We start from the raw sequence: 12,390 nt of genomic DNA, 5'->3' as shown, positions 1-12,390 counted from the left end.
TCCCCCCCCCTTTTTTTTAACAAGGTTTGCTTATCACAAATCAAGCTCCTTGGACACGTTGGTTTAATGAACTCTTTATTCAGGATTTGTTGCAGGAACTTTCATGCCCCTTGAATCCCTGAGAGCTGAACTTGAAATTATTTGTGCATCTTCAGCTTGACATATTTGTCCACTGTGGCTTCCTAGATGACTGCAGTGGCGTGCACGAGGAGATCTAGAAGAGCAGGGAGAAAGGTTGTTGGGGAGGGGTAGCTTTAGGCCTTCTAAAGCTGGGGACCAAAACTACAGGATGGTCCTGCAGCAAAAACAAAACAAACAAACAAAACTTCTCGTTCCTGCAGTCGCCAAAGAGGCAAAATATTTATCTTTTCACAATATCTTTTTGGAGGCTACATAAAAGGGAGGTGAGCTTGTGAGCAGCAGTATCTGAGCAGTTCCCTAGGTTGATTTTTGCTAACCTCAAACTTTTGCCCAGCAGCCCACCCAGTCCTCACCACCCCTACCCTCGAACAAAAGGAATGCGTGAAGGGTTTCAGTGACTTTGCCATAACAAAGGCGCCACCATTGCAGGGCTCGCCCCGCCCCTGGGTGAAGGCAAACAAATTCTTGCACTTGTATTAGGGCTTTTAAGACCATAATTGAACCCGGGGGCGTCTAGGAGAACCGAAAGCAGTTCTAGACAGACCTGCGGTTTTTATAGCAGTTTTGGCAGTCAACTTCAGCTTGTGCCTGAGCCGTGGGGCCCGAGGTGGCCCAGCCACGGGGGGATGCAAGGCCGCCTCCCCTGGCTACATGGCAGCTTCTCTCATAATTAGCTGGACTTCTCCGGATGCCAGGGAGAAAGGGTACCTGCAAAAAGGTCGGTGTGACACCGTGCAGGTTCGCATCGAGGCAGGGCTAGCTAGTTGTGAGCGAGAGCCGGCAGGTAGGTATCCCATGGGTGTTTCCTGGAGACACGGCAAATTCTTCAGGAAAGGCTGTGGGCGAAGAAGGTGCTCCACGAAGGTGATTGTCAGAGCAATTAGACAGACAGTAGAGAAGAGGGGTGCCCGGAGGGACTTGCATCCTCGAAGGGAGCGTGTGGGGGCGCTGCGGTGAAGATGGATGAAAAATAAGGCTTTTGAAGGCAACCGAAGGGAGATGGCCTGGAGCTCTGGAGCTGCCGATTGCTGTTTAGTTCTATAAACAGAGACAAGAGCTGGGATGCTCAGACCCCCAAGGCTGCTCAATAGAAGCCACTTCGCCTGGCCCTGACCTGCTTGAACCTGGTAGAGTGAGTATTCTTTAGGCAGGCTTCAGAAACAAGGCCAGAGGCTGCTCTGAGGTTCCGACCCAATCTGGGGAAAGAAAGGGAGGTGGTTCTGCGGGTCCTTGGTTTTCACTTAGCTCTGAGCCTAACTGACTCTTCGGCTTTGCAGGAGGCCGAAGGTCGATCTTAGCCCACCAGGCTCTGGGAAAGACCGGGCTAGGGATAAGACCACACCGGAAGGCCAAGTCCGAGTTCCATTCCTAGAAGAGGCTGCTGCCGGCAAGGCTATGACATTGGCCCTGGACATTGGTTTCCCAGGAGCTGTTCTTTCTCAAGAACTCCACAGCGAGCGGGCCGTCTCCAGAAAACACTCCTCAACGTTTATTTCCTTTAATCGTCAACCCGGAGCCCTACGGGCGGCTAATGCAAGAGGCCAAAAATGTTTGGAGGAAGAAAAACAAAGGCAGGAAGTGGCCGCGGCCTGACGGTGCGTGTGTCTGTAGAGAAGGGAGGGAGCCGGTTCAATCTCCTCTTGTTTTTCCGAACTTCAAGGTCTAGGCAGACCCCCTTAGCGCTTGGCTAAGGCTCTCGGCCCAGAGATTGGAGGTGGCCAACAAGTTAGCCTTGTCGAACTGAAAAGCTAAGAAGGAAACTTAATCAGCAAAGCACACCAAGCCTTGTGGAGGTTTCTTCTGATTTTGTCCCGAAAGGGTGGGGGTTGTATTGGTATCCACAAAGGCTGCTGTTTTCCTCCCCGTCGGGCTTAAACGCACCATGAAGGGAGGGAGGTTCGGACACCATTCGCTCCACCCTCCTTCTCAAGGTAGAATACCAGAATAAAGTGTGTCCAGGTGCCTCAGCCCAGTGGCCGAGTCTGTTTTTTCTTGCAGTTGGAGATGTGTACGGGCAGTAGTAGAGCAGCGCTCCGGGAAGCTGCCTAGGCTTCCTTTTGTAGAAAGGCCTTGTCATCATCGGGGTGGCTGTGCCAGGGGTGTTACCAATACAGTCATTCAAGAGACTAGAGCTGCAAGCACTGTCCCTTGATAGACTACATAGTACTGTGCCACTTCAAGCGAGAACAGAAGTGGAAACAGGAGTGACCGCCTAGACTCTGGGCTTCCTAGAATCAACCTGAAAGGCTGTAAGGTTACTGCCTTCCCTGGCTGTAGAGCTTGGGAGGCAGCAGTTGCCAGATATCCCAAACTCAGGGGATCTGAAACCCCCATGGCAGTCCTTGGAAGGCTGAGCATGGTATCCATAGTTTAAATGTTCAACCAAGCTACCCCCACTCTCCAGTCCCCCCTCAAGCCTTTCTTGTCCCCAGGCAGTTCCTGCTGGTCTGTTTGCCTCTTCTCAGCTAGCCTTCCTCAGGCATTTTCCTGCCCTTTCTCTTGTCTCCCCTTGCTTGAGTAAGGGCTGAGGCGTTGAAGTGCCCCAAGAAGGAACCTACAAGGCAGGTTTAGAGAAAGGGGTCTATTAAGTTTCTGACTTTCCTCATTTTAACCTCCCATAGAGAGAGACCTGACATGGATTTCTTTCCCTCATTCAGTGAGTACTAATTCCAAGCACAACCTCCTCCCTTTTCTCTTCCCCCAGGAACCCTTGCTCCTTTTCTGAGCCCATCTCCTTCTTTATTCTGAGTAATTACAGGAGCCCGGTATGAGGTGGACCCACTAGAACGACCAGGTCTTGCTCTCAATTTTCTACAGTTGCTGTTCAGTGGATTGATTAAAACACCATAAATATTTCACCTTTTGTTGCTTGCATGACTCTTACTTTCCTCTGTTTCAAAATATTGCATTGTGTTTATAAAGCTAAACTGAAAACCAGTGCTGATCTGGTGGCCTTTTTTTCCATGGGTGTGAGAGTTGGCCAATGAGGGGATTTGGTCAAATGGCCACAAACACTTACCAGTGACTGGAGCCAGATCTCCACATAGGTACCCTCTCCTACATAGAAGGAGGTATCTTTGGAGAATTTTTTTTTCCCATGGTGAACTAAGGAGATGGATTGCATGGAATGGCCCAAAGATCTTCAAGTATTTGTTCCCAAAGTATGGCAGATTATGGCCAATCCATCACATTTATAATTAGGCAGAATATCAGGGGACCACTCTTATCACTACCAGGTGGAGACAGGTTAATTTGTATGTTTGTCTGTCCAGGTACCAACCCTCTCCCTGAGCTGGTCTACCTGTTCTCTAAAGCAAGAGAATAGGTCACACCTTGAACTTGACCTCACAGTTGGTTCTTTGCCTGACTAGTGGGTCCAGTCACTATCCAGTGTCCCTAAACATCTGAACAAGTCCACATTCTTCTTCTGGCCACTGGAGGGTGTACCACAGAGCTCAGTCGAGGGTCTCAATAGCCCAAACAATCTGGTTATCGTTTAGTTTAGCTGAGGGGAGAAGGGAGGGTTCATTTGAGAACTATTTTTATTTTTATGGTTGCCAACTCATTAGAGATTTTATTTATTCTTTCCTATAGAGTGGGAGCGAGTGGGGTGAGGAAGACTTTGAAGGGTGGAAGTCTGGTTTTCAATATCCACCTCCTATTCATTCCCCTTCCTCGCAGCAACAGTTCGGCCCAAACGGGGGTTTCCTCAGCTGAATGTGTCTGCAGTAAAGACAGAGGAGTGTAACACAACCAGAAGGCTGGCTCTGGTCCTCCGAGTGAGGATCTGGAGGCATCCTGAGGCCCTAAATTACAGTTGTCTCCTAGAATGGCTCCACTTCCACTGGTTACTTTTGAAACCCAAGAGCAGCCTCTGTCTCCGTGGAGGCCCGCACTAGGAGCCCTGTTCTGGGAGCCTCCTCCTTTCACCCTGCCTGGTAGCCCCTCTTCCCTGGTACCTATTCCATGCTATTCACCCTGATGTAGCTCCTTGCCACAGCTCTGTTTTGCAAAAGGAAAAAGATACTTTGCAGGTCTCTTTTGGTTCTCTTTGGGGGATAGGCTGAGTGGCCAACTAGTCTTAAGCTATGGTTTACTGCTGGGCCAGACGGGCTGACCTGCTGCAGGCTTTCGTAGAGGAATTCTCTGTCCTGTAGAGCACAATGAGGCGGAGAGGGAGTGGCGGGAGGGGCAGGAGTCAAAGGGTTTTGCATTGGCATAGTCTACCTGCTTTCAAGTAGACTTAGGCAGAAAGGGCATTAAGGGTCTCACCAAAGACCTGAAAAACCCTGAGTTTGGACTGGACGAACCCAGCAGTATCTTTATTTCCATATCGGATTCCCAGCCGCCAGGCCGGCTGAACCACTCACTGTTCCTATTCGACCAGAACTTCCTCTCAGCCCGGTCCGGTCCGTTCTCCTGGGCGCGTATATACTCGCTCTCGCCCTGGCTAGGCCTCCGCGGACACGGAAATCACCCGCACTGGGGCAATTTCTGCCCTTCCAGGATGAAGGCATAGCTTGGACTATCCCCAGCTTCAAAGACCCCTTTCAAAGGAGGATGGGAATAAAAGGAATTGAAAATTAAAAAGAATTTTGCGTTAGTGCTAAAGCTCAGGCTCCCAGGGCCAGGATCCGCTTGCAGCAAGAGTGATGGCCTGGCCAATTACCTATCCCGTGCTTTTCTGTAATCGTGGCGGGCTTCTTTCTCAGGCGGCCCTGACCATGAAGAAGGCAGTGGCGCCGAGGACTTGACCTTTACGGTGTGAAAAGCTGTAAGGAGCGGGAGGAGGACTCCGCGCTGTCTCCTGCTTCTGCCACCCAATAGCAGCCCAGACAATCCACTCAGGCCAGGCCGCTCACCCCCATTCCCCCTTGCATTTCGAAAGTGCTGGACCACAGGCTCGCGGCCAGGAAACAAAGCCCCAAGCGCGGCTTTCACCACCTACCTAACCCCCAGGGCAGAAGTCAGCGCTAAAGCTGGCTTCCCAAGGCCCTCACCTCTCGCAGGTCCCCAGCCGCCCCCGTCCAGCATCTGGGTGTCACACAGTGCCAGCCAGGCCCGGACGTGCTGAGCTCCGGTGCGCCCTGGTCCTGTCTTCAGGCTTTAGGCGGCAGATGCTAGGGGGACCGCGCGGCTCGAGGCTGCTTCCCGGCCCAGGTGGAGCTCGCGCGCGCCGCTTCCCGGGGTTCCTCCCGCACTCAGCTCTGGACTTCCAGGACGGAAGTGCTGGAGGACGGCAAACACGATTTCTTTTCAGCCCATCTCAAAACCTCTTTTCGAGAAAATGCTCCTGTCAAGTTTTATTTCCCGTTGCAAAACCACCTTCCACGCTGCCAAGAATTAAGACCAGGAGAGATTAAATACCCGATTATTCTCCAGGGGACGGAGGGGCGGGGCGGAGAAGGGGGCACCCTCACAAAACCTCGGTCGCCTGTCCTCGTCCTCAGCAAATAGCTCCAGGAGCCAGGCAAGGCCTGCAAGGCCTGTGGTGACGTCAATCTGCAACTCGGGGTGGCTCATCGCCCTTTCTGGGTCCACGCGGCGCGGGCTGCTAGTTAGTCCCACCACGGTGACCTCCGCCGCGGTGCCGTGGCTCTTCTGCCTGCCGCCCTCAGGCCGTCGGAGCCGGGTGGGCTCAGGCAAGGTTCGGGCCTCCATCTTGAGCAGGGGTGTCTTGTGCCAGGGCAGGAGGTTTGGGGTAGCGCCTGTCCCCCACAGGCGCGACACTGGGCAGCCATCTAAGTCCACGGACACTCTGCTCTCACTCGCCCACACCCTTGCACCTGGACAGGCTCCGCGCCTCCCGACGGCTCACAGAAATGATCTTAGACACCGGTGGAATTCCTTCTGCCGGGTGGATTCAGCTCTGCCGCAGAGCCGGATAGAAACGAGATCGACTATGGCAAGGCCATGGCTGCTTTCACGCTGGAATTTTTCTGCGCAAGCATCACCTTTCTTTTATAAAAAAAACACTGTAAATAACAGGCACATCTCAGGTATTCGTCAGCTCTAGGTAGATGCGTGAGGACTGAGTAGTAATTTTCATAACGAACGAAGCCAGATTTTATTTACCCGGAGGCCAAGAGATGAAAACTTAATTAGCGTGCCTGTCTAAGACCCAGGCAGGCATAAATCTCGCCAGGCCGTTTGGATAAGGCCGCATCTTTTGCTTATGAAAAATGGGATGCGGGCACTGGCGGCACATTTCTCTGATTCTCCAGGTCTTGGGCTGCTGACACGCATTCGATCAAGTTTAAAGGAATGCGCATAAATCAGCAAACCCCTAGCGACTCTTCAGTCGAGGTTCACAGGCCCAGAAGGGCGCCTCTGAACCCCCATCAGGGGATTAGTAGTCCCGGACAACCTTCCCCACAGCTCCTGGCCCCGGGAATTCACAGAGAGGAAGCCAGCCACTGCATCTTCACCCACGCAAAGACGCAGCATCGAACAGTCTGTACTATCTACTATCTGGCTATTGCTCGCACACAAACACAGCATCCTCGGCTGAATTTTGCTGCCTTTGGGTGAATCTCTAACAAAACATTTAAACTAAGCTGAGTATCTTCAAATGAACATTCTCCCCCTTTGTCTCTGAGTTCCTTTGTGTTTAAAATCTTACGCTAATTTAAAAAGGAATTGGCTTCAGCTCGGCATTAGGCATAAATACTTAGTAAAGTCCACAGTGATGTTTTACAATCGTCCACTTAAAGTTACTTAATAAATCTGACAGTATTAGGAGCAGATGGAAAAGGTCTTTTTTTTCAAGTCCCATATTTATAATTTTTTTATTCAGGAAGTTTCCCTTTTTGAAAAAAAAACTTGAATGAGGTTTTCAACATCATTATTCATGGATCAGTGTCTGCCATTATTGTTCCTATTGTCTTCAGAAGGAGGCCAATGTTCTCCTGGCTGCCTTTGTCCTAAAGGGTTTAGGCTGCTTGCTATTGAAAGACTGAGAAGTCTCCAGGCAGGCATGGTAGTGGGACTTCTTTAATCCCAGCATTCGGGAGACAGAGGCAGGTGAATTTCTGAGTTCCAGGCCAGTCTGGTCTACAGAGTGAGTTCATGAACAGAGAAACCCCGTGCCTCAAAAAACAAAACAAAACAAAAACCAAATGATAATGATAATAATTATAATATTAAAAAAAAACTTTGAGAAGCCATTATAATCCATAACCACCTCAACTAATCTGATAAATCCATGCCTGTTTTAAATGAGAAGGGTGTTAGGTGAGAGAGCGCTGCTATCAATAGCCAGTTCAGAACTAAAGGGAGGGGCACCCTGACATCTTCTGGGGAGAGAGAGAGAGAGAGAGAGAGAGAGAGAGAGAGAGAGAGAGAGAGAGAGACTTTACCCCAGACTCCTGCAGTAGTGCCGGCTTTCAAAAGGGGCAGTATTTCCATCTGCAGAGCTGCTGTTGGCCTCTTTCCTAGGCCCCGTAGGCTCAGAATATTTCTTACATCTAAAGAAAAATGTCTCCCTTCAACAGAAGAGTCCCCGTCGGAGCAGTTCATAAACAGTGTTTGATCCAACTCGGAGGGGAATTTCCAACACTTTAAACATTTGGGAGACATCGTTAACTTTGCTTGATGGTAGGTTCACTTGGAAACGGGACTGTAACACAAGGTGCAGGGCGGTGGGTCTGAAGCTGTGTTTTCATTCGGTTCCACAAACGGTTGACAATCCTCAGGGCAGCAAACTATGATGGCACTTAACAAGACCATCTGAGGTGTATGTTTCGGGAGCATCCTTTGTTGAAACAGGTTTATATCCTTTCCACAATTCCTCATCTATAAAGATATAAAGAAGCTCTCAGTCTTCGGGCGAGGCTGGAGATGTTTCCATCATCTGAGATTGTAACTGGCTCATATCATTTCCATCAAATGATGAATCCAGTTCTCCCAGGCGCTATTAGTTTCCTCTAACATAAAGATAAAATGAACCTGCACCTGAAAATCCAGATCCCAAAGCTCCAGGTTCCATTGACATCTTAATACATGTGTGCGCAGAATGGACTTCACACACACAAGCGCGCGCGCACGCACACACACACAGACACACATCCCTATGTGTATATTAAATACATAAACATGAAATGTATTATTTATGACTCTGAACACATCTCTTGTGTTGTTAGGGGGTCGGGTCAATAGCAGTAGCTATAATACTGATTGTTAATATAGTTTTGATGGTGGCTGTTAATATTAAGTATATTTATGTCTCCCACAAATCAAATGGTAGATTTGCAAGCATCAATATAAGATTGCACACCACCCTGGAGCAACGCCCAGCCTTGAGCGGTGGAGGATAATTTTTCCTTGTGCACCCATATTCTGAGCACTTTTTGATATATTTAAGTTCTACTGACTTCTCAGAGAGGCGAGTTTCTTTGAATTTCTGAAATGTAACCCTAGAACTCTAGAGTTAGGAAGGTATGTGGACTTTTTATTTGCCGTAAAGATTCCCAGATAGTTCTAATTAAGGTCACAGACCACCTTGGAGGGCGAGGGCCAGGAAAGCACGGTTATTTAAGAACACCTCTTGCACTGTAACAGACATGGACAGCTTTCAAACAGATCCGCAGAAATCTGAGGCAAAGCAAGCCGCTATGAGGACGAATTACAGTTGACCATTAAAGAGAGGAAGCAAACTCTCACCGCAGAAAGAGCATTAACTCTAGCATTCACCTTAAATTACAGTGTCTTCAGTCATTAGCAGTTAAAAATTCTCTATCTGTACAAATTCTACAATCATATACACAGGCACACAAACACTGATATTCAAATGTATACACGTATAAACATATATTATATATTGACATATGTACAAGCACATGTATCATTTACATATATTCAAATCTCCCTTTAGAGCAAAAAAAAAAAAAATTATGAGTATCCAAGCTCTAAAACAAGTCAAGGGGGTAAGAGAGCTTGATTCCTTTGAAGCAGAATTACAAGGAGGCTTGTCAACACTAGGTGGCGCCCTTGATCTACTGATCTGACTGAAGCCGACTCACGAGCTGTCAAAAGTCAAGGTCACAAATTGTCTTTTTTCCTCAAGGTCAAGGTTTAAGGCCTTTCCTACTCCTGTCATTTCAGCAAATACCCAAACCTGTCCTTTCAGTCACATGCAGACCCAAGACAGATTTTAAAATACGACAGTCTAGGTAACACTCAACAACTGGTTTTCCTTTTCCAGGGGAGTCTGGGAACCGACACTCTCTCCCTCCTTCTTTCTTTCCTCTGCCTTTCAGAATACCTGACACTTGCATCTCCTCAGAACATTTTCATTTGTAGAATTTTAATTATGCGAGATCTTTCCCTTCTCATAAAAAAATTATAAAAAACTGATTAAGAATAGAAAAGAACGGTCTTTGGCTTGTATAAGACAAACCTGCTCCTTCTTGTGCAGTGCAAGTTCAGCATAGAAAAGTAACTCAAGTGTTTCCTTCAGATTTTAATGGCGATTATTTTATTAACAGAATTAATACCACTATCTACAGATCTAATTTTTCATTTTTAGTAGAAGTATTTAGAAAGCAGGTGCACAAATACATTTTCACAGTGTGCTGAACGTCTTTATTTACAAGATAGCATTTCTAGTGAATATGGACAAAACGAATGTGTGAATTGAAATTACTGCTTGATTAAAAATGTGAAGATGAATCCCTAGACTTTCTAATGCAGTCTCATAACACGATAAACAAGGAAAAATACTAATCCTTTAGCAGATTAAAATACAGAATGGAGGCATTTAAATATTTGGAGAGAGCGGGTTTCCAATGTGAGCTTTCTTTTTTTTCAAAGTTAAAAAAAGAAAAATGATGTCTCTAGCAAAATGTCTTACAAGTATTGAAAATTGCAAATTTAAATAAGTTAAAAAAAAAAAAGAGAGAATATATTTCAGGAGAAATCCGTATTAGGATGGGACCTTCCGGGAGATGGGGCGTAAAGTGAATCTTTCGAATTATCTGGTGGGTTCTAAACATTTTAAAAATTACAACAGATCCTATGGGAAGATCTCTGACACTGGGTTAGTCCAAATGGCACCAACATGCTTGCTGTAAGTAATTGAAAAGTATTTCCAGAAGTTCGTCACCCACCCAGAGTTCCCTTGCAGCCTCAAGGGTTTAGCTGGCCGCATTTACTACCAAGACAATCAATCCTTGGATGAGCATTCTCTCTCCTTTCTCCCTTTTAAGCAATAGTTCAAGATCAACATTTCAGTTCTTTCCCCTCTAAGCCTATCCATGAGACATTTCTTTTGGAACGTATTTGGGTAGGAATTTCAGTAAGGTTTTACCTGAGCAGGAACTTAACACGCAAGGGGGATGATGCTGGACAAGCGGATGTTGAAACAGACTTTTGTTTCTGTAACCAGTTTTCAGATTATTGCCACCTAACACAGTATCCTAAAATATAATGGTCACATAAATACTTACAAGATTTGAGTAAATTCGTAATTTATCTGAAATTGTGTGTTTTAGGGGCTGAGGAGTTGACTCTAGAGCCTGCAGGGGTTGAACTGGCAGTCTCTACCATTTCTCAAGGTTTTTTTGTTTTTGTTTTTCAAACTGTAGATTCCATTGGCAAGAAAGAGATTCCCCTTAGGAGAGCAAAACGTCAGTGTCTCTCTTTCCAATTCTTCTGTTATTATTAAGCCTTATTATTATCTGGGCAAAGAAGTGAGTAGTCCTTAGGCGTTTCTTCAAGCTGCCCTCGGCTCCAGTTTTAATCCGTTAACTGGTGGTCTTCAGCTTATTGATGACTTTTTTCTCTTTGACCCTCCTGTTCTGGAACCAGATTGTGACCTGCCTCTCAGAGAGGTTCGTTGTGGCCGATATCCTCCTCCGTTTGTCCTTGGTAATGAATTTGTTGGTAGCGTATTCCCGTTCGAGTTCTTTCAACTGCACCTTAGTGTAAGGCACCCGCTTCTTCCTCCCCCTCCTGTAGGAGCTGGCATCTGAAGGATGGGAGGCAACGTCTGTAAGATAAGAGAGAAGGCAAGTTACACTGGGAACCCACCAGAGCCAGGACACAGGCGACAGCCCAGTCTGAGCTCCCGGCCCTACTTGCAACGCCTGGTTGCTCTTTGCCACGCGCTCTGCACAATCCGGCCGGCCTTCTGCCAAAGCCTGGAGCGTTAGGAGGTGGCATGGTTAGTTGTGTATTGAAATGGAATCGCCCGGAGTTCCAATGACCACCCCAATCGGGTTACCCTTCATGTACTGCGCTCAGTCGCCTGACCCAGCGGTGCATACCTTAGCCCTCAACAGGGCACAACACTTCTGTAGAGCCTGGCTCTCAACTTGCCCCAAATTTAAACATTCTAAGCTTCTCCAACGAAGCCATTTTTCAGAGAACCATCAGGGGCAATGTGGTGAGCTCGAGATCAAGTCAATGTCTCATCTTGGAGGGAGTCAGTGTCAAGGGCTTGGGAGGGTGGGGCACACAGGGAAAATGGGGCTGCCAGAGTTGGAACCCACAAGCTCCCTCCCAGTCACCCCTGACCGAAGGAGGGCCAGGGGCCAGCTCAACTTAGAATAGGGCAGACAGCGCCAGCTAGCCTGGCTCAGACTCCCAGGGGTTCAAAAATTGCTAGGACAGGCCAGGCCAGGGAGAGTGCAGGGGGGGACACACGAGTGACCCCGGGGCGCGAGCCCAGGAGAAGCAGGAGAAGAGCCAGAAGGCCGGGGCTGGAAAGGGGGCGCCATTTACCGGGTAGAGTGGACTTCCAGAGGTGGGGAGGCTGCGTCTGTTCTTTGGGGCAGTACATTTGGCCGTTCCAGCCGTTGGGCAGCGCCCAGGGCTGGTAGCTTTCCATGGGAAGCCCCAGGGGCTCGTGGCGCGACTCGCCAGGGCCCCCGAGCCCCGGGACCACCGGCATATCCAGGTAGCTGGGAACCGGCTGGTGGTGGTGATAAGGCCCGGCTGCGTAGCCCTGGTGGTAGAAGGCAAACTCCTTGGCGCGGGAGCTGAACTCCTCGGCCGCCGGGCCCGCGGTGTCCATATATTTGTCGGCGAAGGCGGCGGCGGCCGAGGCGGGCTGCGCGCACGATTTGATGGCGTTGGGGTGCGGGCCCATGCGGGCGCACGGGTAGTAGCCGCTGCCGAAGTAGCCGTAGGGCAGAGCCGCGGGCCCCGACGAGCTTTGTGCTGCCGCCGAGCAGGGACTGCATTGCTTAGCGGCCTCGGCACCCGCTGGTCCCGCAGGCCCGGGCCCTCCCGACGACGACGCGGCGGCTG

At 48.9% G+C, this 12,390-nt stretch overlaps 1 protein-coding gene across 1 annotated transcript in view; it reads right to left on the bottom strand.

Moving 5' to 3' along the window:
- Positions 1-9,921: 9,921 nt before the first annotated feature.
- The window catches only part of Hoxa13 (homeobox A13), a 24,223-nt gene continuing 21,754 nt past the window's right edge, over positions 9,922-12,390 (bottom strand). Inside the window, exons 3-4 of the mRNA XM_013353542.1 lie at positions 11,863-12,387; positions 9,922-11,128 (exon numbers count right to left, since the gene is read on the bottom strand). Of these exons, the coding sequence (XP_013208996.1) occupies positions 10,884-11,128; positions 11,863-12,387 (770 nt within the window). The 3' untranslated portion in view covers positions 9,922-10,883. The remainder of the gene's footprint in view (positions 11,129-11,862; positions 12,388-12,390) is intronic.

Source organism: Microtus ochrogaster, unplaced genomic scaffold, assembly GCF_000317375.1.
Source record: "Microtus ochrogaster isolate Prairie Vole_2 unplaced genomic scaffold, MicOch1.0 UNK11, whole genome shotgun sequence".
Lineage (NCBI taxonomy): Eukaryota > Metazoa > Chordata > Mammalia > Rodentia > Cricetidae > Microtus > Microtus ochrogaster.
The sequence above is the reverse complement of the archived record's forward strand: the minus strand, read 5'-3'. Positions and strand labels throughout refer to the sequence as shown.